The following is a 23,333-nucleotide window of genomic DNA, read 5'->3' as shown; positions in this document are numbered from 1 at the left end:
CGGGTTTACCGGTCTGTACTTCCCTGGCTTTTTCTTACAGCCGTTTTTTCAATAATGGCAACACGTCAGCCACCCTCCAGTCTCCTGGCACCTCACCCATGGTTATTGATCATATAAGTATCTCAGCGAGGGGTCCAGTAATCAATTCCCTGCTTCCCACAAAGTTCTGGGATACACCTGATCAGATCGTGGGGATTTATCCACCTTTATGCGTTGTATGATGTTTAGCACCACCTCCCCTCTAATATGGACATGTTTCAACTATCATTATTTCTCCAAATTCTCTAGCTTCCATATCCTTCTCGACAGTAAATACTGACATGAAATACATGTTTAGTACCTCGTCCATCTCCTGTGGTTCCACATACAGGCAGGCTTGGTGTTCTTCAAGGAGCCCTGTTCTGTCCCTAGTTACTCTTTAGCCCTGAATGTATTTATAGAATCTCATTGGATTCTCCTCAACCCTGTTTGCCAAAGCTATCTCTTGTCCCCTTTTTGCCCTTTTGATTTCCATCTTGAATATACTCTTACTGCCTTTACATTCCTCGAGGGATTCACTCTATGCCGCCTCTTTCTTGGCAGACCCTCAATTTCTCTAGTCATCCAGCATTCCCTACACTTACCAGCCTTTCTCTTCACACTAATAGGAACAAACTCTTTTTGGACACTCATCTCATTTTTGAAAGTCTTCTAATTTCCAACCGTCCCTTTATCTGCAAATAGCCTCTCCCAATCAGCTTTTGAAAGTTCTTGCCTAATACTGTCAAAATTGGCCTTCCTCCAGTTTAGAACTTTAACTTGTTGATCAGATGTCCTTTTCCATAACTATTTTAAAACTAATAGAATTATGATCATTGGACCCAAAGTGCTCTCCCACTGACAGCTCAGTCACTTAGACTCAGATGTATAGCATGGAAACAGACCCTTTGGTCCAACTCCTCCATGCTGACCAAATATCCTAACCTAATCTAATCCCATTTGCCAGCACTTGGTCCATATCCCTCTAAACCCTTCCTATTCATATATCTAGATTAGAGCGGTGCTGGAAAAGCACAGCAGGTCCAGGCAGCATCCGAGGAGCAGGAAAATCGACATTTTGAGCAAAAGCTCTTCATCAGGAATGAAGGCCCTTCCTATTCATGTGCCCATCCAGATGCATTTTAAATGTTGTAATTGTACCAGCTTCCACCACTTCCTGTAGCAGCACATTCCATACACACACCACCCTCTGCGTGAAAAAGTTGTACTGTCTTATTTTCCAAGAGAAGGTCAAGTTTTGCTCCTCTAATAGGTTCATCCATGTACTAAATAAGAAAGTTTTCTTGTACACACTTAACAAATTCCTCTCCATCCAAGTTCTTAACACTCTGGCAGTCCTAGTCTATGTTTGGAAAATTAAAATCCCCAACCATTACAACCCTGGCTTATCAAATCTGCACTGATCCTCCAAAGAGCGTCCTAACCAGAGCCCAACCCCAAACAACCTGATCGCTGTAACCCTGCAGAGTTAATCCCCCTAGCCTGCACATCACTGGACACTGGCAATTTAGCATGGCCAATCCACCCTGCACATCTTCGGATTGTGGAAGGAAATTAATCATTGTGCCATCCTGCCACATACTGGTTTGTAAATTTTCTATTTCTTTATTGCATCAAAGTTTCTCACCTAATTTAGTGTCATCTGCAAATTTGACTGTAGTATCTTCTATCCCTGCATCCGAGTCATTAGTATAGATTGCATTGTGAATAGCTGGGACTTGCAGGCCAAACCATGTGGCACCCAACTAGTTGTAGCATTACGGATGAAGAGCTTATCCCTGAAACGTCGATTCTCCTGCTCCTCAGATGCTGCCTGACCGGCTATGATTAACAGCACCACGCTTTTTGACTCTGATCTCCAGGTCTCACTTTCTCTTAGTTGTAGCTTGCCAACCAGAGAAAAACCAATCTATTTTGACTTTGATTTCTGTTTTGAATGGAGTTCTGCACATCAGATACACGTCAAGCTTTTCTTTAAAAAAAAAGTGGGTCCCTGTTATAATCATTGCTTTGTCCAGGGTTACTTGAGCTACCGCCCTTTTTTTATGATTTGGAGATGCCGGTGTTGGACTGGGGTGTACAAAATTTAAAAATCACACAACACCAGGTTATAGTCCAACAGGTTTAATTGGAAGCACACTAGCTTTCGGAGCGTCGCTCCTTCAGGTGGTAGTGGAGGGCTCAATCATAACAGAATTTATAGCAAAGATTTAGTGTGATGTAATTGAAATTATACATTGAAAAATTGATTAAGTCTTTCATCTGTTAGAATACCTTTTTTAAGCAGTTGCAACTGCTTACGTCGCAAGTTATCTTTAAGTGGTCAGTTACAGTGAATTATTACAGTTTAAAGTTAAAAATGACGATTTTTAACTTTGTACACCCCAGTCCAACACCGGCATCTCCAAATCATTGTTGCAGTTTAGTTTCATTGTACAGTGTAACTTGACAGGAACTCGGGAGGGTTGATATGTTCTCATTTCCTTTGTTCAAATTACCTAAGTCTTTGGCGTTTCTTTGTTTATATTAATAAAGTTGATATTGACGCGCCATTTTGAAAAACAGCTTTGCAGCCGCAATTTTCAAGTCTGCAAAATGGTGCCTGATACCATCCATAACTGTCAGATTAACTAATAGGAGCTCAGTCTTCCCCGGATATTCCCGCCCAAGTCCGGACAGTCCCTTTAGCAGCGCTGGTTTATTTGTATAGTTGCTCTTGGCGAGCTGGATGTTTTGAATTATGATGTGGAGAGTATTTATTGTCCTGACAAGCTTTTCGGTTAATTGTGATTTCTTCCCGACAGTAACCTGGAAGCGTTTGCGATTACTCCAGGTCTGTTATTTTACTCTCGCTAATTTGAGTTCGGCTAACCAGAAATGCCTGCCCTGTTTTAGATGGGGAAGATTTTATTTGATGTGGACTTCACAAAGTTGCAAGACAGGAGTATTCACCAAGCTTCCGTTCCACAAATGGCTGGAAACGGCGCCAGGCGAAAATAAACTCTCCACATCTTTAAACGTCCATTGCGAAATTAGCAACTGAATTTACTATAAATTTTCAATGGTGTATTTAAGTAGCTCTAACGGAAAAAAAGTTGAAATGGGAAAGCAATCTTACTTTACAAACAAACAGGAGATCAGCAAGCGATAAGAACCGTAGAGTGACTGCTGTAGGTGGGTTCATTTTGAAATTCTGAAACGTCCAAATTTCTGGATCAATAAAAAGTTTAATTATGATCAGATTTAACAGCGACTTCCTCTGACGGCAAACCAAACGAGTTCAAAATGCATCTATGAGCTAGGCTATTGAAGATTAACTATTTTGGAAACTTGTATTTTTAGAACGTATTTTCCCGTTGATTAGATTAGATTACTTAGTGTGGAAACAGGCCCTTCGGCACAACAAGTCCACACCGCCCCGCCGAAGCGCAACCCACCCATACCCCTACATTTATCCCTTACCTAACACTACGGAGTTCTACAACAGTTTAAAAGATTCACCGCAAATCTACAAATGTGTTAAACGTTTACGTTAAAATGTAAAACTTGCTCTCAGCAGGTTGTGGTCTCGATTTAAATTGCTCCAACGCATGACAAGTGGGGGAGGGGGAATTGGTTTAAATTGAGACATGCAGAGAAGACTGCATGTCCTGTTTACTGAACTGAATGAATTCCGAGCGCCCTGACTAGATATAAGAGAAAACAAACATGTGTTCCTGGGGCTATTATCCAATTACTTTTTTTCAGAATGTGTATACTTCTGAACCAAACTGTACAGAGTTGTCATTGTATGCCTTTGGCGCAGGTGGGACTTGTGACCTAGGCTACTGGCTCAGAGTGGGGGGCACAACCACTGCACCACAAGAGTCCTGTGTACATCTGGTGAGGGGATTGGGCTTGTCTGTGGTCTCCTCTTAATGATATTGTGCCCGATATGCCACTACATTTTGGTGTGTCTCTACTGAATCCACTTAAATTGCTTCTTGGAAACTTGCTCTGTTCACCCAACCTAAATGTGAACCTGCATGTAAGTTTCCATTTATTGCCTAGGCATTTTTAAGTATCAAGTTAGTGATGCCAATATTAACTCTTAAATGACCTATTGCCTTTTAAGTTCCTACCTGATCTCTCTTCCTGGGGAGATTAGAAGAAGACATTGGCAGCCTGACTTCTTAACACCATAAATAGTACAATCTCAGCTAAAGCAACACCAGTCACTAGACTTCATAGACATTAACTTCTGCAATTTATTTACATGTGTGGCAATGAATGGCATGCTTTTGGAATTACCCAATCCACTGTTCATGTTATACTAACTAATAGAACACGGAGAATTGGGACAAGGGGACATTCTGTGGATGGCAACCTGTGATTGGTAGAAAACCATAATAGGACTTCGTGCTGGAGCTGCAATTACTGAGACTATATCTTCATGACTTGGTTGAGGAAAGTGAATGTATTATCGTCAAGTTTGCAGATTGCAGAAAGATGGGAAGGCAAGTGGTGAGGATGACAGTTTTCAGAAGGATATAGACCGGTTTAGCAAGTGGAGAAAAACTTGGGAGATGGAATATACTGTGGGAAATGTGAGGTTATGCATGTTGACCAGAAGAATAGAGCAGTTGAATATTTAAATTTGAGAGTGCAGAAAGCTACAGGATAGAAGGATTTGAGCGTTCTCGTGCTTGAATCATGGAAATACTAGCCCACAAGTTCATTGTGTTACAGGGAAAGCAAATGAATGTTGACCTTTGTTTCAAAAGGAATGGAGTATAAAAATTGGGAAATCTTACAAAAGTCAAACAACCACTGAAAAGAATAGTTTCTATTCCTAGGATACTGTGAACAGTTTTGGTCCCCATATTTAAGGAAAGATATTGGAGGCAGTCCAGAGAAGGTTCACTAGGTTGATTGTGGATATGGAGGGACTTTGTTATGAGTAGAGATGAGGTGTAGGTTGGGTCTGTACTCATTGGAATTTAGAAGAATGAGAGGTGTCATTATCGAAACGTAGAAGATTCATTGGGGTCTTGACAGAGGGGTTGTTTCCCCTTGAGAATCTTGAACCAGAGGGCATAATTTCAGAATGGGGAGTCACCCAAGTAGGAGATAAGTGAGCAATTTCTTCTTTTGGGGAGCATTGAATCTGTGGAATTATTTACTACAGGGTTGTCAAGGCTGGGTCATATATTCAAGACTGAAATCACCTTTTGATCAGTAGTGGAATCCATGGTTATGAAGGAAATGGTTTTGAGGATTATCAAATCAGTCATGACCTAATTGTGAGTGATAGAAGAGACTTGATGGGCTGAATGGCATTACTTCTGCTCCCACATCTGACGGACCTGGGGAAATATCCATCAAATTTCATCACCTAGCCCAACTCACCCTGTCATGGGATTATACTACTGCTTCAAAACAAAATGTGGCTGCAGACTGCTTTAATCCATGATGTGAAATGTACAGAATCAATGGTCTGTTCAGAATTGCTTATTTCAGTTGGTGGAGTTTAATTGCATAGTCTTACAGATATAAAAGAGCACTATTCCTCTTGGGTGGGTCAGTTTACTTGACACTGTCATACACGCTTGAAGTCGGACTCCTGCTTTCTGATGGTCTTTGGTTTATTCAAATTTATTGCAATACTTTGTCCGATTGGTGTCTGTGTTCTGAACTTTAAAAGTTCAAAAATTTTTGTATTTGTATTTTAAATGTCTTTGAAAGTGTCAGCAGAAAGATCAGAGAAGCAGTTATCAATATTGTCTATCTAAACTTTGCACACAAAGAGCATTTTGAGCCTTGTGAATGATTAGTAATGTATTTCGGCCACTTCTGTGTAATGAATTAAGGAAAGCACACACTAAGTATTTTGGCTTATTGTTTTAATTCTTTCTTCTCCCATTGGTAGATAGTAGCTATGTAATTTTCCATATGTATAAATTGATAACATTCCGTTTAATGGACAGGCGATTTTCTGATCATTACTCTGATCTTGGAGGAGGGTGATGAGCACTTTCCCCTGCCCCCTCATACTCTGCTGTCTGCCAGGTACTGTTTTGAGCTATCTTGTTGAAGGTGCACAGATCTTATTTGTTGGTATGATTTTGTTGATATAAAAGTGGGGGATATTGGTGCTGAGAACATTTTATTAGACACCAGAAATATCAAACTTTGGAATGTTATACTTTCTCATGGTTAACTGCTAATTTGTAGACAGATTTTCTGAATTATGTACACCCTGTTGTGACCAGGGTGAGAAATGCAAGTGCTAAGGAACTGTGTTTCCTATTTTTAATCCTCTGGCTGGGGCACCCTGGTTCTGTCCTCAATATTTGGTGTTTTTGCAGCCCAGTAAAATAAATTATTAGAAGAAAATAGGCTGATGAGTAGCAAAACGCATAATTGCAGCCTATGTTCTGCCCCAAATGCTCTGAAGACAATGCATTGTTTAGAGACTTGAACAAAATCCTTAACCTCAGCCTTCATAGTCGTTCTACTACTGTACCAGTACAGGTTTTCCCAGTTCAGTTATCTTATAGCCTTTATAAGCCATATTTTCAGACACTTCAGCAGTATGCACCTATGCCTACTTGAAATTGGTTTATAACAGTCTACGAGGAGAAAGTGAGGACTGCAGATGCTGGAGATCAGAGCTGAAAATGTGTTGCTGGAACAGGTCAGGCAGCATCCAAGGAACAGGAGAATCGACGTTTCGGGCATAAGCCCTTCTTCGGGAATCCTTCAGGAATTCTTCAGGTTCCTGAAGAAGGGCTTATTTTCCGAAATGTCGATTCTCCTGTTCCTTGGATGCTGCCTGACCTGCTGCGCTTTTCCAGCAACACATTTTCAGCAGTTATAACAGTCTGCACTGAGTTAGCCAGGTATAATTCAGTAGACAGTTGATATGAGCACCATTTTACATCTTGCTTATGAAATGAGAATGTGCTCATAGCTTTAAAAGGAGATCAGTGTGTCATTGGAGGGAATTTAAAGGAGGTCTATTAAGCAGTGATGAAATGAGTGTCAATAGGGAAGCTTGTATTGGGGAAAGGAGGCATTTGAGATTTTAATTGTGTTTCTTACAATGTTTATACTTTAAATATGTCACAGCAAGAGAACTTTGTATGTTGTGCTACACAAATGCACTTTTTCCATAAGGGGAGAAATCAACCGTGTTAACAAGATTGAATATAAGGAAATAAGGGGTGAATAAGATATTCACCCCTTATTTCCTTATATTCAATCTTGTTAACCCCTGTTGAATAAGAAAGGGGTGAATATTTTTTTTGTGGAAGTGCCTGAGGTTGGGCAGTACGTAGCCTTTTGGATAGCTTGATTGATAAAGTTCAAAGTATGGTGTTCCAAAAGCCATTTGGACATACCAAGAAAGCAGGTCACTGTACTGTTCAAGTAGGAGATAGTAGTGAAGTAATTTATAGCACCATAAACTATCCATGATGCCTTTTATTTGGTTTTTTTGATGAGACAAAAAAGTGAGACGCTTAACAAATTGAGGATTTACTAAGTAATAAAGCAATACTCAACAACCAGCGTAAATGCAAGTTGACACTAGTTCTGGTCTAGTCTGCTTTCTTCTGTTCCTTTTTTGTACTATAGACCCGGTTCAATTCCCGCCTCAGGCAACTGTCTGTGTGGAGTTTGCACATTCTCCCCGTGTCTGCGTGGGTTTCCTCCGGGAGCTCCGGTTTCCTCCCACAGTTCAAAAACGTGCAGGTTAGGTGAATTGGCCATGCTAAATTGCCCGTAGCTTTAGGTGAAGGGGTAAATGTAGGGGAATGGGTCTGGGTGGGTTGCTCTCCGGAAGGTCGTTGTGGACTTGTTGGGCCGAAGGGCCTGTTTCCACACTGTAAGTAATCTAATCTAATGTAAAAAAAAATCAATCGACTGTTGATACACAATCGATAGTTAGATCCTGGACCACAACTGACAAAGTTTTGATTACGTGTCCTTTGGTAACATCTTTTGTAGCAGTGAGAATTGGACACGTATAGACAGTAACCATTTTAAATATCTTCCTGCCTTTTGCATTATCCATGCCTAACCAAATCACTGAAACATTTTTTCACATACAAGCAATTAACTCTTTGCTTGCCAAAAAAGCCCATGTAAACATTTTAAAAAATAAAGTAGAGCGCCTAAAACTCGTAGTACAAAAACAAACCATCTTTCTTTCAATAACCCTGGTATTGTGAAATGAGGAAGAAACAAAGTAGAGATTTTTTTGAAATTGGCCACAAATAATCTTCACTTTGTGCATCTCACAAGAGTTAACAGTGCAATGATTGGAAAAGATCGTATACCCTTTAAAGGATAAGGTTGATAATCGGTGGGTCTTTTAGAGTCATAGAGATGTACAGCATGGAAACACCCTTCGGTCCAACCCATTCATGCCGACCAGATATCCCAACCCAATCTAGTCCCACCTGCCAGCACCCGGCCGATATACCTCCAAACACTTCCTATTCATATACCCATCCAAATGCTTCTTAAATGTTGCAATTGTACCAGCCTCTACCACTTCCATACGTGGCAGCTCATTCCATACGTGTACCACCCTCTGCGAGAAAAAGTTACCTCTTAGGTCTCTTTTATATCTTTCCCCTCTCACCCTAAACCTATTCCCTCTAGTTCTGGACTCCCCGACCCCAGGGAAAAGACTCTGTCTATTTACCCTATCCATGCCCTTCATAAATTCTATAAGGTCACTCCTCAGCCTCCGACACTGCAGGGAAAACAGCCTCAGCCTATTCAGCCTCTCCCTGTAGCTCAGATCCTCCAACCCTGGCAACATCCTTGTAAATCTTTTCTGAACCCTTTCAAGTTTCACAACATCTTTCCGATAGGAAGGAGACCAGAATTGCACACAATATTTCAAGTGGCCTAACCAATGTCCTGTACAGCCGCAACATGCCCTCCCAATTCCTGTAGTCCATACTCTGATCAATAAAAGAAAGCATACCAAATGCCTTCTTCACTATCCTATCTATAAGGAAGAAACAAAGTAGAGATTTTCCTGAAATTGGCCACAAATGATCTTCACTTTGTGCATTTCACAAGAGTTAACGGTGCCATGATTGGAAAAGATCCTATACCCTTAAAAGGATAAGATTGATAATAGGTGGGTCTTTTCTTTCCTTTCCTAGTTTTGTAAATGGCTTGAAAGAGAAGTTAACTTCAAATGATTGCACAGTAATTTTGTGAATTTAAAGGGAAACATCGAAATTTCACTTGTTTTCATTTTTATTGGATGAAGTGAAATAATAATGTAAATAATAGTCTATGGTTTAATATTGTTGAAGGATTGGTGTCTATAATGAAGGCCACATTTTGTGGCTTCTAAGGGACCCAGTGCATTTAAGTGGAGTTGAAGGACTAGTTTGCTGTTGTGTGTTGTTGAGAGGAAGGTGTTTACTTTTCCATAGGCAATGTGTGGTTCGTTTCACTACTCCTTGAAGGCCGAGTTCCTCTCATTCGTAAGCAAGGCGGGTAGTGAACTATCTTCGATTATATACCAGCTCTGGAAGGCCTTAGAGTAAGTTGCCCGACTTTGGCCAGAAAGTTTGTGTGATCTGAATTAACAATGGTTAATCGAATACTGATTTTTTTTAGAAGAAATAAACGTCGTGATAGAAGACGCCGCAATATTGTTAAGAATGATCGTTGCAAGAGTGATATAGATTGCTAGATTTCGTACGATCACCTCTCAAATCAGACTGCCAAAAATTATGTTCATAAAATAAAATCCGGTGTTTCCCTTTTTTTCATGTTTAATATAGTGTAAGCATTTGATTCCTAAATTTTCATTGGAAACACCAGAATTCTATGTAGATACAGTCCAATCCCTTGTTCCTATATCAGAGTAGTTTACAAAACTTCTATGTAGAGTGTGTTATGTTTTCTAAAATGACGTTTGTGAAAATGGCACATCTTAAATAAAAATGAGCGATTTCCATTTAATAAATGGTATTTAGTATTCGACGAGGCATGGAATGAGTTTTTCAAATTTTGTTGTCAAAGGCGCCTATGATACGCCTTGTTTTAGCTTGGAGTCCCTCTTGACTGGGAGGACCTAGTTTAATGCTCTTTGTCGTGAAGTTACCCTTGACTGGGAGGACCTGCGTTGAGCCTCTTTGTGTTGAAGCCTGTGAGGGAAGGAACTGAGCAGAACGGAGCTGTGCTGTATAGGTAAACCTACCCGTGGTTTGTGAGTTTTGACACATGTTAAAAGCTTCGGGGTCATTGGAATCATTCCAAGATTTATATGTGCATACGCTGTACTTAGAAGATTCGTGTTTGTTTGTGAGCTGGGGGTCATTTTAATTTGTAACAGGAAGTCGAGGCCTAAAGGCGCCATTACAGCCTGAAATCCAGCGAACGCGTTTGCGAGGCACTTGGTTCAACAGTAATCTGGAGCGACCGCGGCTGCCGAATCACATTGTTGGATAAATTGGTTAAAGATGCTTTAAAGACAGAAGCATCCGTCGAATAAACTGCTTTAGTTCGTGTGCGTGGCACGCAGGATAAAATCAGACTGTCTTGTGGGGGATGGGAGGACAAATTTGTTTGAAGGTTCGCCTTGGTTTTTACATGTTAAATACTGAATCAATTTCCCATACTCAAATAGTTTATCGCAAAATATTTGTTTAGAATTGTTTAAAGTGGCTCGAATTGCAGTTCTGACGCCGTTGTCTGGATCTGTTCGTAGTTTGGAGGAGCTGAACCGTTTGTGTAAATGTGTTCCTGTTTTCTGTTTCTTTCACCCGTGATCACTTTCTCGATTTATTCTAACTGTTTAAATATTACGATTGAGGGTTCAGTTAGTATGAATGCAGTTGTTTCCTGTATCAGGACGTTGAGGTCTAGAAGCCTTGTAATCCGATAAGCTACATTGAAAATGATTGTGTACAATGCAAGAGGTGTAAAATTTACTGCAGCTCAAACGATTTGACCGACACCCACACCTGCAGAGTTTTCTTGTATCGCAGTTGGATTTAATTCCCCCGCCGCACACCGTAGACAACTAAACTTGGGTACAAGCATTGTGACTTGTTTGGTTTTCATGCTGTTGAATATATTATGTTCAAAGTTGACGGAACTACATGAGATCACTCTGATCCATTCAGTGGAGCCAGATGAAACGTTATTATTCGGCGAGAATTTTCGCCGCCACCCCGCCCCAACTTTGTGGTGGTCCTTGGGCAAAGAACCATCAACTGTGCCTGTTAGTGCGCCTCTTAGCTCAATAGTGAGGGTGACCTCGACGTAACTGCCTTCAGATCAGATACTTCACTGCTTTTTGCTAAAGTATTAATCTTTTAGTTTGCATTATGTCAAGTGCTTTTAAGAGTTCATATTTAAGGCCACTTTGTTTTCTTTTAAGGTAGTCTGCCTTGTAAAGTTTTAAGAGCAAAAATCCAATAATATCGAGAGGCTAATGCACATCCTGAGTTTGTGAGCACTACCCCTGTGCATGTTGAGATTGGTAACTTATGTGAAGGCTTACCATTTGATGTAGATAGGCACAATTCACTTAGATATCTACTACATTATCTTTTAGTGCAGTTTTAGTGTTTGCCTCTTGTACTCCTTTCCAAAGGAAGAGTTTATATTGGCGCACCAGAAATCCATGTGTTCTAGCATGGATTAGCGTTCTAATTTAACCACTAAATTATGAAACTTGAAGGCAACCATAAATTGTAGAGCTTTGGTTTTGCGCGCATCACATTTGTGGATCTGACTGATTCCTTTGTGATTTTTTCTGTGTGCTAACACATGTTGCACAGATTTCTTCAGTCCTAATAGTCACTTGGTAATGTTGCTACTGCAACTACTCAAAATTCAATGTTTTATAGAATGCGCAATAATTAATTTGTAATGAATCGCTCATTCTCTGTAAAGACCTGCCTTTTTTTTTCTTTTGCAGTTGCTTGTGTAGCGCCTTGGCTAAACAGCGCAGAATTAATCTATAAAAATGCCAGATAACGGCACCGAGGAGGCTGGCCCCAGTACAGATGATATTTGCCGTGACTTCCTGCGCAACGTCTGCAACCGCGGTAAGCGCTGCAAGTTCCGCCACCCAGACGCTAATGAGATGTCCACCCTTGGCCTTTTATCTTCTGATCTACCTGTTAATAAAGGTGAGATTCCGATCTGCCACGACTATCAGAAGGGTGACTGTCAAAGAGGGCCCAAATGTAAGTTCCTGCACGTAAAGCGCGACGAGTATGGTTATGAAAACCAAGGTATGGCGCACAGCCAGGTGTTTTCTCCCTTGGCACGCAGATATGACCGCTACGATGACCTCTACGATGGCTACGATGCTCACATGAAGAGGAGAAGGATGGAGGGCATGGGGTTTGAAGTATACGACTACGGCATGCAAAATCCTGGCGCAGCTGACTACCGGTTTCTGAAGGAAGAGAATCTCATGCTTCAAAAGCGTGTTGAGGATCTCCAAAAACAGGTGTCAAACCTGATGGCCACCAATGAGCTCCTCCTGGAGCAGAATGCAAATCTCCGCAACCAAGTGAAGATGGGAATGATGACCCCCATGACCCCCATGACCTCCATGACACCTATGACACCCACGCCCACTGCAACAGCTGGGAGATTCACCACCCAGTGACATTGGAGTTGATTACCTGAAAGAGGTGTGACTCAACTCCTTAAATACCTGTTTGTCACTTCAGTATACTAATAAAGAAACCTATGTAGTTTGTCAGATCTGAGAACGTTGTGCTGGGACTCTGCTTTACAGTTGCAAATTTACAAATTGACCAATATAAGACCACAAGCTCAATCAATATAAGGCAGTTTTAACATACCACTACCGTGAATTTATAAATGGACGGGGGTTGCTGTGATACCCTTTCCAACATTTCATTTGGGAGTGGTGGTGAAATAAGAACAATATCGAAGATTCTGGTATTGGTTCATGTTTATATCCCATTTTCCTGCTGTGAACATTTAAACCATTTTGCATAATTTGACCTTCTTTTCTTGCCTTCACTGTTCACTAATTTAAAAAAAAAGTATGAAAGAAAGTCTGGGTATAATCCAGTGTTGGCTTTGGACAATTTTCCAAGCATCACAATTTGAATTTTCCATCCATTGACTTCATTATGGCCATACATGCGCAGGTTTGAGTCTTCTCACAGTTTCATGCATTTGCTTTTATGAAAACGTGTAGCAAGACTTGAGGTGTTTGCCAGATTTATCTTTGGCAAAACTAGGTAACAAAAGCAGAAATGAATTAAGTGGCAAAATTGGCAACTCATTGAACCATCTGTACTGTAAAATCATCCAGTGTGTTACGGTGAGATGCTTTGGTATGTGTTGCAAGTTGTAATGGTTTTGGGTACTAAAGGGCTGTATAAGTCTTGATCGATCTTGCTGTCCTGATCTATTTTCTCAGCTAAATCTAGGGAATGGGAACTTGCAGTCCTTCATACACCCAAATCATCTTTTTAAACATGTAGTTAGCTGCCTCATGTATTTGTTACTTTGTTTGTAACTGACCTTTGTGAGAACCAAGTCAATCATTTGCTAGTTAGTCAACTGTACCACAAGAATGAGGCATTTTTAATGCTCTGCATAATGGGTATTGTTGGGTTGGTGGTACTTTGGTCATTAGAAATCTGTATTGTAGTGGGTTGTTTTTTTGCATTGGTGGGAATCCATGGCTCCTCCATGCAGTTTTTCTGTTAATCATCTTGTATTGCTTTCTACTTTAAAACTCAATTTAAAACAATTGAATGAGTGTAGATATTAGTTGCCATGTTTTCACTATGTCCAGTGAAGAGAGAGTTTTGCCTGCTGTTAGTAATTCCCCAGCTACTGTTCATAAGTTTTTAAATTTTTTTTTCTTGTCACTCTGCTAGCCCTATTGGAGGCCAGAAATTTAGCCTCAGAAAATCTTGATCTTTCTCTGGCTGTTGCAGCAAATAAAGAAACGACCTTCTTCCGATTCTCATCCTCTCTTTGAAGAAACAGCTGGTCTTCATTCTGCCACTCCAACTGGTAATGGTGGACATGGACTAGCCCCTACAGCTACTGTATTCCTGATTTCCCTTTGTCCACCTGCTTCCATCTCCTTCCTTTTATGCCATCTTTTAAGCTCAAGGGATAAAATACAGCTTTGTGTTGCAAAATGCAATTCATTGCGCTACCACTAGGTATTGGTGATGATGGATATCAAGCTAATACTGCGACTACCAGATACTTTTGGAATTCCTTTCTTGTAGTTTAGGAATATTAATTATTTTAGTTATAATTGGTATACAGGGATGGATGAGTCATAATTGGGTGTGCAATAGAATCCTGTTTGTGATAGATGGGGCACAATAGCTTATTCATCAGATTTGCATAAATGACTGAAATCAATTTCTCACAGCAGGACCTAAAGCAGGTTTTTGCCATTAATGCATACGATACAAATTTCATGGATTTAACTGTAGCCTCTTTCAGTTCCTCAAACCACAGTGCTTGAGTATCGCTTGCTCTTTGTAGTGTTTATTTTAGATTCTTGCACTGAAACATACCGTGATACTATTTACAGTCATAACTGGCCTCATTGGTTTAGGATTCTGGCATCCATTTATCCCCCATTATGGTGTTTGTATGTACTATGTGAATTTAGTTCATTTCAACTTAAAGCTTGGGGTCAATATTTAAGCCGTTAATATTTCTTCTCCCATCCCTCACATTTACCTAAATTGTTGGGCACCACTCAAACTTAAGTTAACTCTGGGGAGGGTGGTCAGGAGCAGTTCTTGGTCAATGGCTACTCATCAGTTATTGTTAACCCTTTCCAGTCAAAAAAAGACGTTCAACAGTGTTTTTGCTTGGCTTACAACTCCCAGACTATACTGTTGCACCAAGATTTATTTAATAATTCAGAAATAATTACTAATTGTATTTCTTAGTGTATTTTCACAGTGAAATTCTTTATACAGTTTACACAGACCCTGTCATAATTATTGACACTTTTTATACAAAGGAATTTTGATTTGAGGTCTGAGTTAATGTGGTCATCGTGAGATCTGTGCATCTGGAGAATGTTGCAGTACTGTGATAGTGCATGCATTCTATCTGCCATTGATCTGAACTGCAATTCTGTTCCTTCAGTTTAAGTTCTGGCTTTTACTACTGATTGCTAAGTAGTTTTTTTTAATTTCACCATTCAATGTTTTATTATTACTATGCTACCAAATTACATTGTTTCCTGCATTGGACTTAACTTGCAGAGAAGTGGTTATTCTGATATTAGTAAACACTTCAATTGCCATCTAGGTATGCCAATAAAATGGGAAACCATCACTGCTATTGTTGGTTCTTTATGGGTTGGAAAGGTTTAATGGTACAGTATGTGTATAATGTGTATATATTGATTGCTGCATAATTCTTTGCTATGGTTAATGCTTTTCTATGCGATTACATGTAGACTGTTCTTTCCCATGGTTAATCGTTCCACTGATGCAGACCTCCAGGACAGCAGAACCTATAGAGTCCTAAACTAAGTGTACTTCGTTTAATTGTAGATCTTTTAAAGCAAAAATGTGTTCACCTTCATTTCTATGGAAGTCTGTTGAGTGTATAACAATAAAGCAAATTTTCATTTGTGAATTGTTTTGTATTCCTTGTGTTTGTAGTGCATACTTAAATAGCATTGCCTATTCTGGGATATAAAGTTAAAATTCTGTCCTTCACCCCAGGACGTGTTTAAACGCAACCTAATCTAATAATATTAGAATGTGATTACTAAGCCATTTGGAGGTGACAGGTACTATGAAACATGCTGTTAAAGCTTCATCACTTTGGAGCTGTTTTAACCAGCAGGAGAGAGAAATGGCTATGGCATTTATTTAAGAAAAGACTGCCACCTACTTTCCAAGTTCCCTGTGTCTTCTACTTTGACTGCAGTCAGTGATCTGATGTATGTTTGTGACCTACCTAGGATGGGGAATTAATTTGTTTAAGATTTTATGCAAATCATATTTGAAGATAGTTTTTAAAAACTAGAAATGGGTTGTTTTAAAATTGGAAACCATATGAGGAACCGTTGAGAAAGGGCTTATCTTGGAAAAAGCATGGATCAGAAGCAGGTGAGTTGCCTCTTAGCCAGTGGTTTTAAACAGGAGTGTTTTTCTTTAAATCTGAATTCTATTTAGAAGCAGGTTATGTTAGAATGGAAGGTAAATGTAATTCTAGTCAAAAATGTTCCCATGTTTGGTCATTAGTTCTACAGGATACCTTGCAAAATAAATGATCCTATCCTTCCCTGGCATCCAAAAATCCTCTTCCAGCCAGGGTCATAGAGCAGTATTCCGGATTTGGAATCCTGTCTTTTTTGGCTAGGTGAGGTGTTGAGAGTCATTCTATTGTACCTAAATTACTGAATTCAGTACAAACTGCTGAATTTCCAAGGACCCTGAATATAATCAAAATTAAAACCAATTGTGTCCATTGGGAATTTAAACCTTGTTTGACATTTTTCCATGTGTGCATGCTAATATGAAGGTTTATGTTCAGGAGAGCCATTGAAGAGTGGTAAATGTTAAGACTCAATCTTTTTTTGTAAGAAAGATATAAATAGATCATGCCTGCTAAATTTGTTCTCACTATCTGTAGAAAATATTTGAGGCAGAGAGAAGCCATGATGCTAGGGACACTGATGAGTAATGGATGGTCCATTTGGTTAGATGCTGTTCCTTTTGAACTGTTTGAATTTGTGACCCCTAATTTTGGATTCTGCAATAAGTGGAAATATTCTTTCCACAATTTACCTTGTCTAGCCATTTATAATTTCAAGCAACTCTGTCAGGTCTTCTCTCTTAATTTTATTTTTTTTCCTGATATCTATAATCAGCTCAACTCCAGTAACATCCTTGAAATTGAAAACTTATTTCTAGTCATTTTCTTTTTTTCTCCTTGCCTCTAAGTGTTTGCTGGGTTCCAGTTCTTCAAGTGGCACTTGCATTTCAGAACCTCTCCCAAGTGTTCATTGTGTAAAATTCAAGCATAGCCTATAAACTTCAGTTGTTTGGTTAAACATCCTCTGCCAATGGGGAAAACACACAGCTACATATTCTTAAATAATGTTCCCATTGCACCAGGTTTTATTCTAAAATATTAATGTTAATGGGGCCTAGGTATTGGAGCAAGGTGCTGGTGAAAAGGGCACGAATATCTTGGGCTCCTTCCTACTGTTCTGATTGAAGGATTTTTTTTTTTTACTTTCTCCATGATACTTTTTATACAGCATGGGAACCAGAACTATTCACAGAACAGCTCTGACCAAAGTCCAAAGTTAAATTCTACTTGCAAATTCTATATCCATGAGACTAAACCCCAGTGCTTTGATAGCATTTTTTTGATGATTTGCTGACCAGCCTTGCCTGTTATTAAAAAAAAATTATTCCCCTTTTATCCTGAAATTTTTGTTTTCTGTACCTTGTTTAATTTCTTGTTTTCCAAAGTGTGGGTGATGTTTCAGCTTTTCTAACCAAAGGGTATCACTTTTTAGTCATCTACGTGAAAATTTATTTCCTGCTCAACTGTAAGTTTTATAGTGTCTTATGATGCATTTTCCTCTGCCATACCACCATATTTGGTATAATTGGCAAATTTTGATTGAGAAGATTTATGAATAAATCAAATAGTTAATACTTAATCATTGTGATCTAAGCAGTGAACTTTGTGGATCCTTTAATCTGAGTAACTGCTCTTAATACTGACCTTTGCTCTCTCACAATGTTACCTTGAGATGCAAGTGACTACCCTGTTGGCTACATGATAGGAATCATGTTTGTATGGTACAGAAGTGATGACTCTAATGTACAGACATTAATAAACCAATTTGGTTTTTACAACTGTTAGAAAATTGCATGATACAATTTCTAGATTTTCTAAAGCTGAGTTTGAATTGTCATGTTGTGATGTTAGTTCTCATCTCTAGTCCTGGAACATGACTATTCTACTGCATCCACTTGAAGTGAATATCTGTAGATTGATGCCCATCCACTTGAAGTGAATATCTGTAGGTTGATACCCATCTCTGGTAGGAATAGGTTCATGTGATAATTTGCTTCCAATTCAGCATAAAATAATTAGTGAGATCACTATATGTAAAGTGAAAACACTATGCAAGTACAGTCAAGGAAGCTCTCAAGATTTTCTGAAGTAGAGGAGCTTTACTAGTCTTGTTTCTGATTGGATGTGCTTAGTGAGTGTCTAAAATGTAAATTTTAGTTCTCTTATATATATCTCTTATTGATGAAAACAAACTCAATCAATAAAATAGGAAAGTTGACAGCTATTTTTCTAAATTTAAAAGAATCCTCCAAAAGTGAAATAATGCCAAATGGTAATGGTGTTTGGATATGCGAGAGATGAATATTACCTGAACAGGTCCTGTTTTTGTCACTAAACCAGTATTTATTTTCCTGCCACTCTATTCAGTATATTCAATGTTACTCATACAGTTGCAATTCAATTTCAAATTTCATTTGGCATGCATTCAAAAATTTTGAACTTGGATTATTACACCTGTTGCTGTTATACCACAAAAGGGTAAGGGATGCAATTAACTGCTCCAGTTTTGTTTTCTCAACTTTCTCTTGGCAACTAAAAAGTAGTTCCTTTCCTTTTTTCTCCTTATCTCCTAAAGGTTTGCTGGATTCCAGTTCTTCAAGTCTCAGTTGCCTTTCAACACTCCTCCCAAGTTTTTATTACATGCAAAACTCAGATATGACCTTAAACTGAAGTTGTTGGTTAAACATGCTCTGCCAATGGGAAAAACAAAAAAAACTGCCTGACATTAAAGCAAAACTTTGAAGAATATGAAGTTTGTTCTCAAATATTAACGTTGATTGGCAAGCATTGGAGCAAATCTTGCGTCTGCTGGTGCAAAGGGCACCAACATCTTGGGCTCCTTCCCGCAAATGATTGCAGGAATTGCTACCCTTAGCCTGGTTCCTGGTAGGCCCAGGATTTAGATTTAGATTACTTACAGTGTGGAAACATGCCCTTCAAGTCCACACCGACCCACTGAAGCTCAACCCACCCAGACCCATTCCCCTACATTTACCCCTGCACCTAACACTACGGGCAATTTAGCATGGGCCAATTCACCTAACCTGCACATTTTTGGACTGTGGAGTTGAAGGATACTCTGACCAGCCTGGCGCAGAAGCAATTGAGGGTATAGAACCTTGGACCACACAATTAGAATTTAATCCTAGTAAAGAATTTGATCTGCATGTAGTTGTTTTGGTCAAATGTGAGGCATGTGGTCTCAATTATTCTGCATACCTTCTGCAGTCCAATGTTTTCTTGACCAACAGGTTTGTCCTAAGATTTGGGTTGAGCTGGGAGAAGAGCTTTTGGTGTTTTATGTATCTATCAAACTATCTCCCTCGTTCAGTACTCAAATAGAATCCATTTAGGACACCCTACACTTTCGTTCCTGAAATTGTAACTATTTAATATTGCTGATTTTTGTTTTGACAAAAGAGTCTTTACACTTTTGGTCTCCTTTTGTGGTTGTTTATTTACTGCACATGAAAGAGATTGAATGAATTCTCTTAACAATGGATTAACCATAGATGAAATGGTCATGATTTCCACCATCATGATTGTGTTCATGTTTCGGAAGGTGGTGTCACAATGGCAAACATAATCATTTTAAACTCTTAAGCTGCACAGTCAAATTCTGACAGAACATCTTAGCTTCAGCCTAATCTTGGTCTTGATGCAGATATGGACCCAAGAGTTGTATACCAAATGGAATGCAAGAGTAGCAAGTATCCTTGACAGCAAGACAGTATTTAAGTAGGGGAAGTCAATGAAGTATTGGCAAATATGAATTGGAGTGAAGGTAGTGTCCAGTAAGTGCAGTTGTACTTGATGCAAATGAAGTTCTTTGTTAGGTGGTCATTGTACACTTGGTTTATCGCTGCATGATGCCATAAGTTTCCTCAATTCAATCATCTTCAGCTGCTCAATTCTGAATTACGTCCACTTGCCAAAGATTGAGTGTGGAGCTGTGGCTGCTGATTAATAGTGTATAACTCTCTTCACAGCTCCAGATAATGAAGTAGCCAGTTAGGTTACAGTAGGATGTGGATATCATTGGGGCTTGGGACTTGATCAGCCATTTTCTACTGGTCTTGCCTAGATGGCACAGTGGTGGTGTCCCTACCTCTGGACTAGAAGACCTGGATTCAATTCTCATCTGCTTCAGAGGTGTGTCACAGCATCTTGGGACAGGTTGATTAGGAATACCTATGTTAATGAACTCCTGCAGAGATGTCCTGGAGCTGAGATGACTGACCTCCAATAATCATTGGGGCTTGAGGCTTGATAACCTCTGGTCTTGGCTGCTAGTTTATACAATGTACAGAAGGCGTTAAAACCTCCCTTCATTGGGCTTCTATCATTGAAATGGACAAGAATATCAAGGGCGGCACAGTGGCTTAGTGGTTAGCACTGCTGCCTCAAAGTGCCAGGGACCCGGGTTCAATTCCCGCCTTGGGCAACTGTCTGTGTGGAGTTCTCCCCGTGTCTGCGTGGGTTTCCTCCCACAGTCCAAAGGTGAATTGACCATGCTAAATTGTCCATAGTGTTAGGTGTAGGGGAATGGGTCTGTGTGGGTTGCTCTTCGGAGGGTCGGTGTGGACTTGTTGGGCCGAAGGGCCTGTTTCCACACTGTAGGGAATCCAATCAATCAAAAAGGGATAATATCACTTTCAAGTTCCCTTCCATAATTTAAACTGTTCCAATTTGGGCAGTTGTTGTCTGATGCATATCCTGCAATTTTCTGCTCATAATTATGAAAATCTTATCTTTAGAATTGCAGTAACTTAAGGCCATCTCCAGGCAACCAAGGATGGGCATTAAGTACTATTGCAGCATTGTCCATAATAGCAAACAGCACAGGATTTTCTTCTGAAAGCTGTTCACCCACCTTTTGTGGAAAAATAGATTTTGTATGCAGCAATGAGGGTGCTCAATGTAAGAGTAGGTATATATTGGATAAGCACTATGAAGGGTTAAGTAAATAATTGTGATGAGGCAAAAACCAGATCAGTCATGATTGGGTTATTGCCCAACTTTGGATTTCAAAGTCTTTGGATTTAGGCAAAAGCAACAAGAGGGCACTGAGAGGTCTTATTGATATTATTAAAGTTATGATGTAGGGATAAGATGTGTAAGGTTACTTAATGGGGCCAGATGAATAAAGTATGGTCACCAAGAATGACACACTGAGGGAAGTAAGAGACCAAAAAGTGCTTTTAAAAACCATTTTCATTACTCCTACATAATATTATCAAAATGTAAATGTACAGTGAGTGTGCATCTGAAAGAAGTGTTGAATTAAATACTCAGTGGGTGTTAGATATTGAATAAAAGAAACCTTTAATGTGACTGGGGAAAACATGGAATAGGAGGGAAAATAACCTTCAGTTATTTGAAGATGTGAAATTAGTAAGATCGTAGGAGAAAGCGTAACCTGGTGTTAGTTTGTTTTGTTTTACTATTGGACATTTTCCACATTTTTGTTCCAACTTATTTAAGGTTCTCCTGAAAGTTTTAGTCTTGTACTGTTTGGACTGGAAGAAAGAACTGTCCCAGAAACTCTGAGTCAGAATAATTTCTTGACTAGATTAGGTTTGAAGTCAATATAGTTAATGGTCCTGTTCACAAATTTTCAAGTTCTAAAACAAAAAAAAGGGTATTAGGGCACATTGTTGTGTGCTTCCTGAATTCAGGCTGATAAAATAATTGCATGGACAATTAGTAAGTAATTATGAAAGTTCATAAAATACTTCCAGGCCAATACACAATGGTTTGGTCACTGATCAAGCAAATCTTGCTATGCTAGTTTTGCTTTACTTCCTTTGAACATACCCTGTCACTGTTTGGGTACTTCATTTGGGCTGATTCATATGCTGTAGTCTCCCTATTCTCGAATATGGATAATGAAAACACAATGCTGGAAATGCTCAGCGGATCTGGCAGCATCTGTGAAGATAATTAAAAGTTCAGGTCATGACTTCCAGTAGCAGTTTTAGAAGGTGAATATCAGTAGGCAACAAGGGCATTCCTTAGTCTGAAGGGAATTTATGCTAGTTCAGATTGTGCTTTCTTGTAGATATTTCAAGCCCTGATCAAAATCTCAATGCAACAAATAGTTGATGAGCCACAACTTTAAACTACCCTGGATGTCATGTTGACAATGTTTATCGCAGTTGATGACTTCTACATAACATTTTTGAAGTGTTGGTAGAATTATAGTTTTTGCTGGATTTTAGAACTTAATCCAACTCAAAGTTTTACAGAAAAGCTTAATTGAGAGAGGAAGACAGGAAATTTTCTAAACAATTTGGATCAAGTTGTAAATTTGCTCGTTGAGCTGGAAGGTTTGTTTTCAGATGTTTTGTCACCATGCTAGGTAGTATCAGTGACCCACCACTGAAGTGCTGGTGTTATGTCCCGCTTTCTATTTGTGTGTCTTGGTCTTAAGGTGGGTGACATCATTTCCGGTTCTTTTTCTCAGAGGATGGTAGATGGGGTCCAAATCGGTGTGTATTGATGGAGTTCTGGTTAAAATGCCAGACCTCTAGGAATTCCCGTGCGTGTCTCTGTTTGGCTTGACTCTGATGGATGTGCTGTCCCAGTTGAAGTGGTGTCTTCCTTTGTCTGTATATAAGGATACTAGTGATTGTGAGGCATGTCTTTTTGTGGCTAGTTGGTGTTCATGTATACTGCTGGCTAGCTTTCTGCCTGTCTGTCCGATGTAATGTTTGTTACAGTCCTTGCACAGTATTTTGTAAATGACATTTGTTTTGCTGGTTGTCTGTATAGGGCCCTTTAGATTCGTCAGCCATTGTTTAAATGTGTTGTAGGTTTGTGGGCTACCATGATGCCAAGAAGACTGGAAGTCATTTCAGAGATGTCTTTGTATGGTAATGTGGCTAGGGTTTTTGGGCACATTATGTCTGTTTGTTTTTTTTTCAACAACGAACCCAGACTGTGTTTATTGGGTATCCATTCTTGAAGTATCAGTATTTTTCTTCTGCTATTCATAGTTCCTGGGTGCCGCACCATTGAAATAATGTCCTGATGTAGTTTCGTTTGTGGGTGTTGGGATAATTGCTTCTGTTGTTGGGTATTTGGTCTGTGTGTGTGTGTATGTGTGTGTTACTTTTCTGTAGATGCTGGTTTGAAGTTCTCCATTAATTGTTCATTCTACTGTGATATCTAGGAATGGG

General features: G+C 39.4%; 1 protein-coding gene across 13 annotated transcripts in view; it reads left to right on the top strand.

Moving 5' to 3' along the window:
* Positions 1-23,333, top strand: part of LOC122543347 (zinc finger CCCH domain-containing protein 10-like) — a 150,430-nt gene that overhangs the window by 89,893 nt on the left and 37,204 nt on the right. For 2 of the 13 annotated variants that reach the window (XM_043681915.1, XM_043681919.1), the window contains exon 2: positions 11,984-15,684. The exons of 7 other annotated variants lie outside the window; for them this stretch is intronic. In XM_043681915.1, the coding sequence (XP_043537850.1) occupies positions 12,032-12,685 (654 nt within the window). In that variant the 5' untranslated portion in view covers positions 11,984-12,031 and the 3' untranslated portion in view covers positions 12,686-15,684. Of the gene's footprint in view, positions 1-2,850; positions 2,873-10,138; positions 10,265-10,437; positions 10,630-11,983; positions 15,685-23,333 lie in introns of those variants that run through there. 4 more of the 13 variants (XM_043681918.1, XM_043681913.1, XM_043681914.1 and 1 more) reach the window with 4 other exon arrangements.

Source organism: Chiloscyllium plagiosum, chromosome 43 (genome assembly GCF_004010195.1).
Source record: "Chiloscyllium plagiosum isolate BGI_BamShark_2017 chromosome 43, ASM401019v2, whole genome shotgun sequence".
Classification (NCBI taxonomy): domain Eukaryota; kingdom Metazoa; phylum Chordata; class Chondrichthyes; order Orectolobiformes; family Hemiscylliidae; genus Chiloscyllium; species Chiloscyllium plagiosum.
This window is presented reverse-complemented; position numbering and strand designations above follow the sequence as displayed.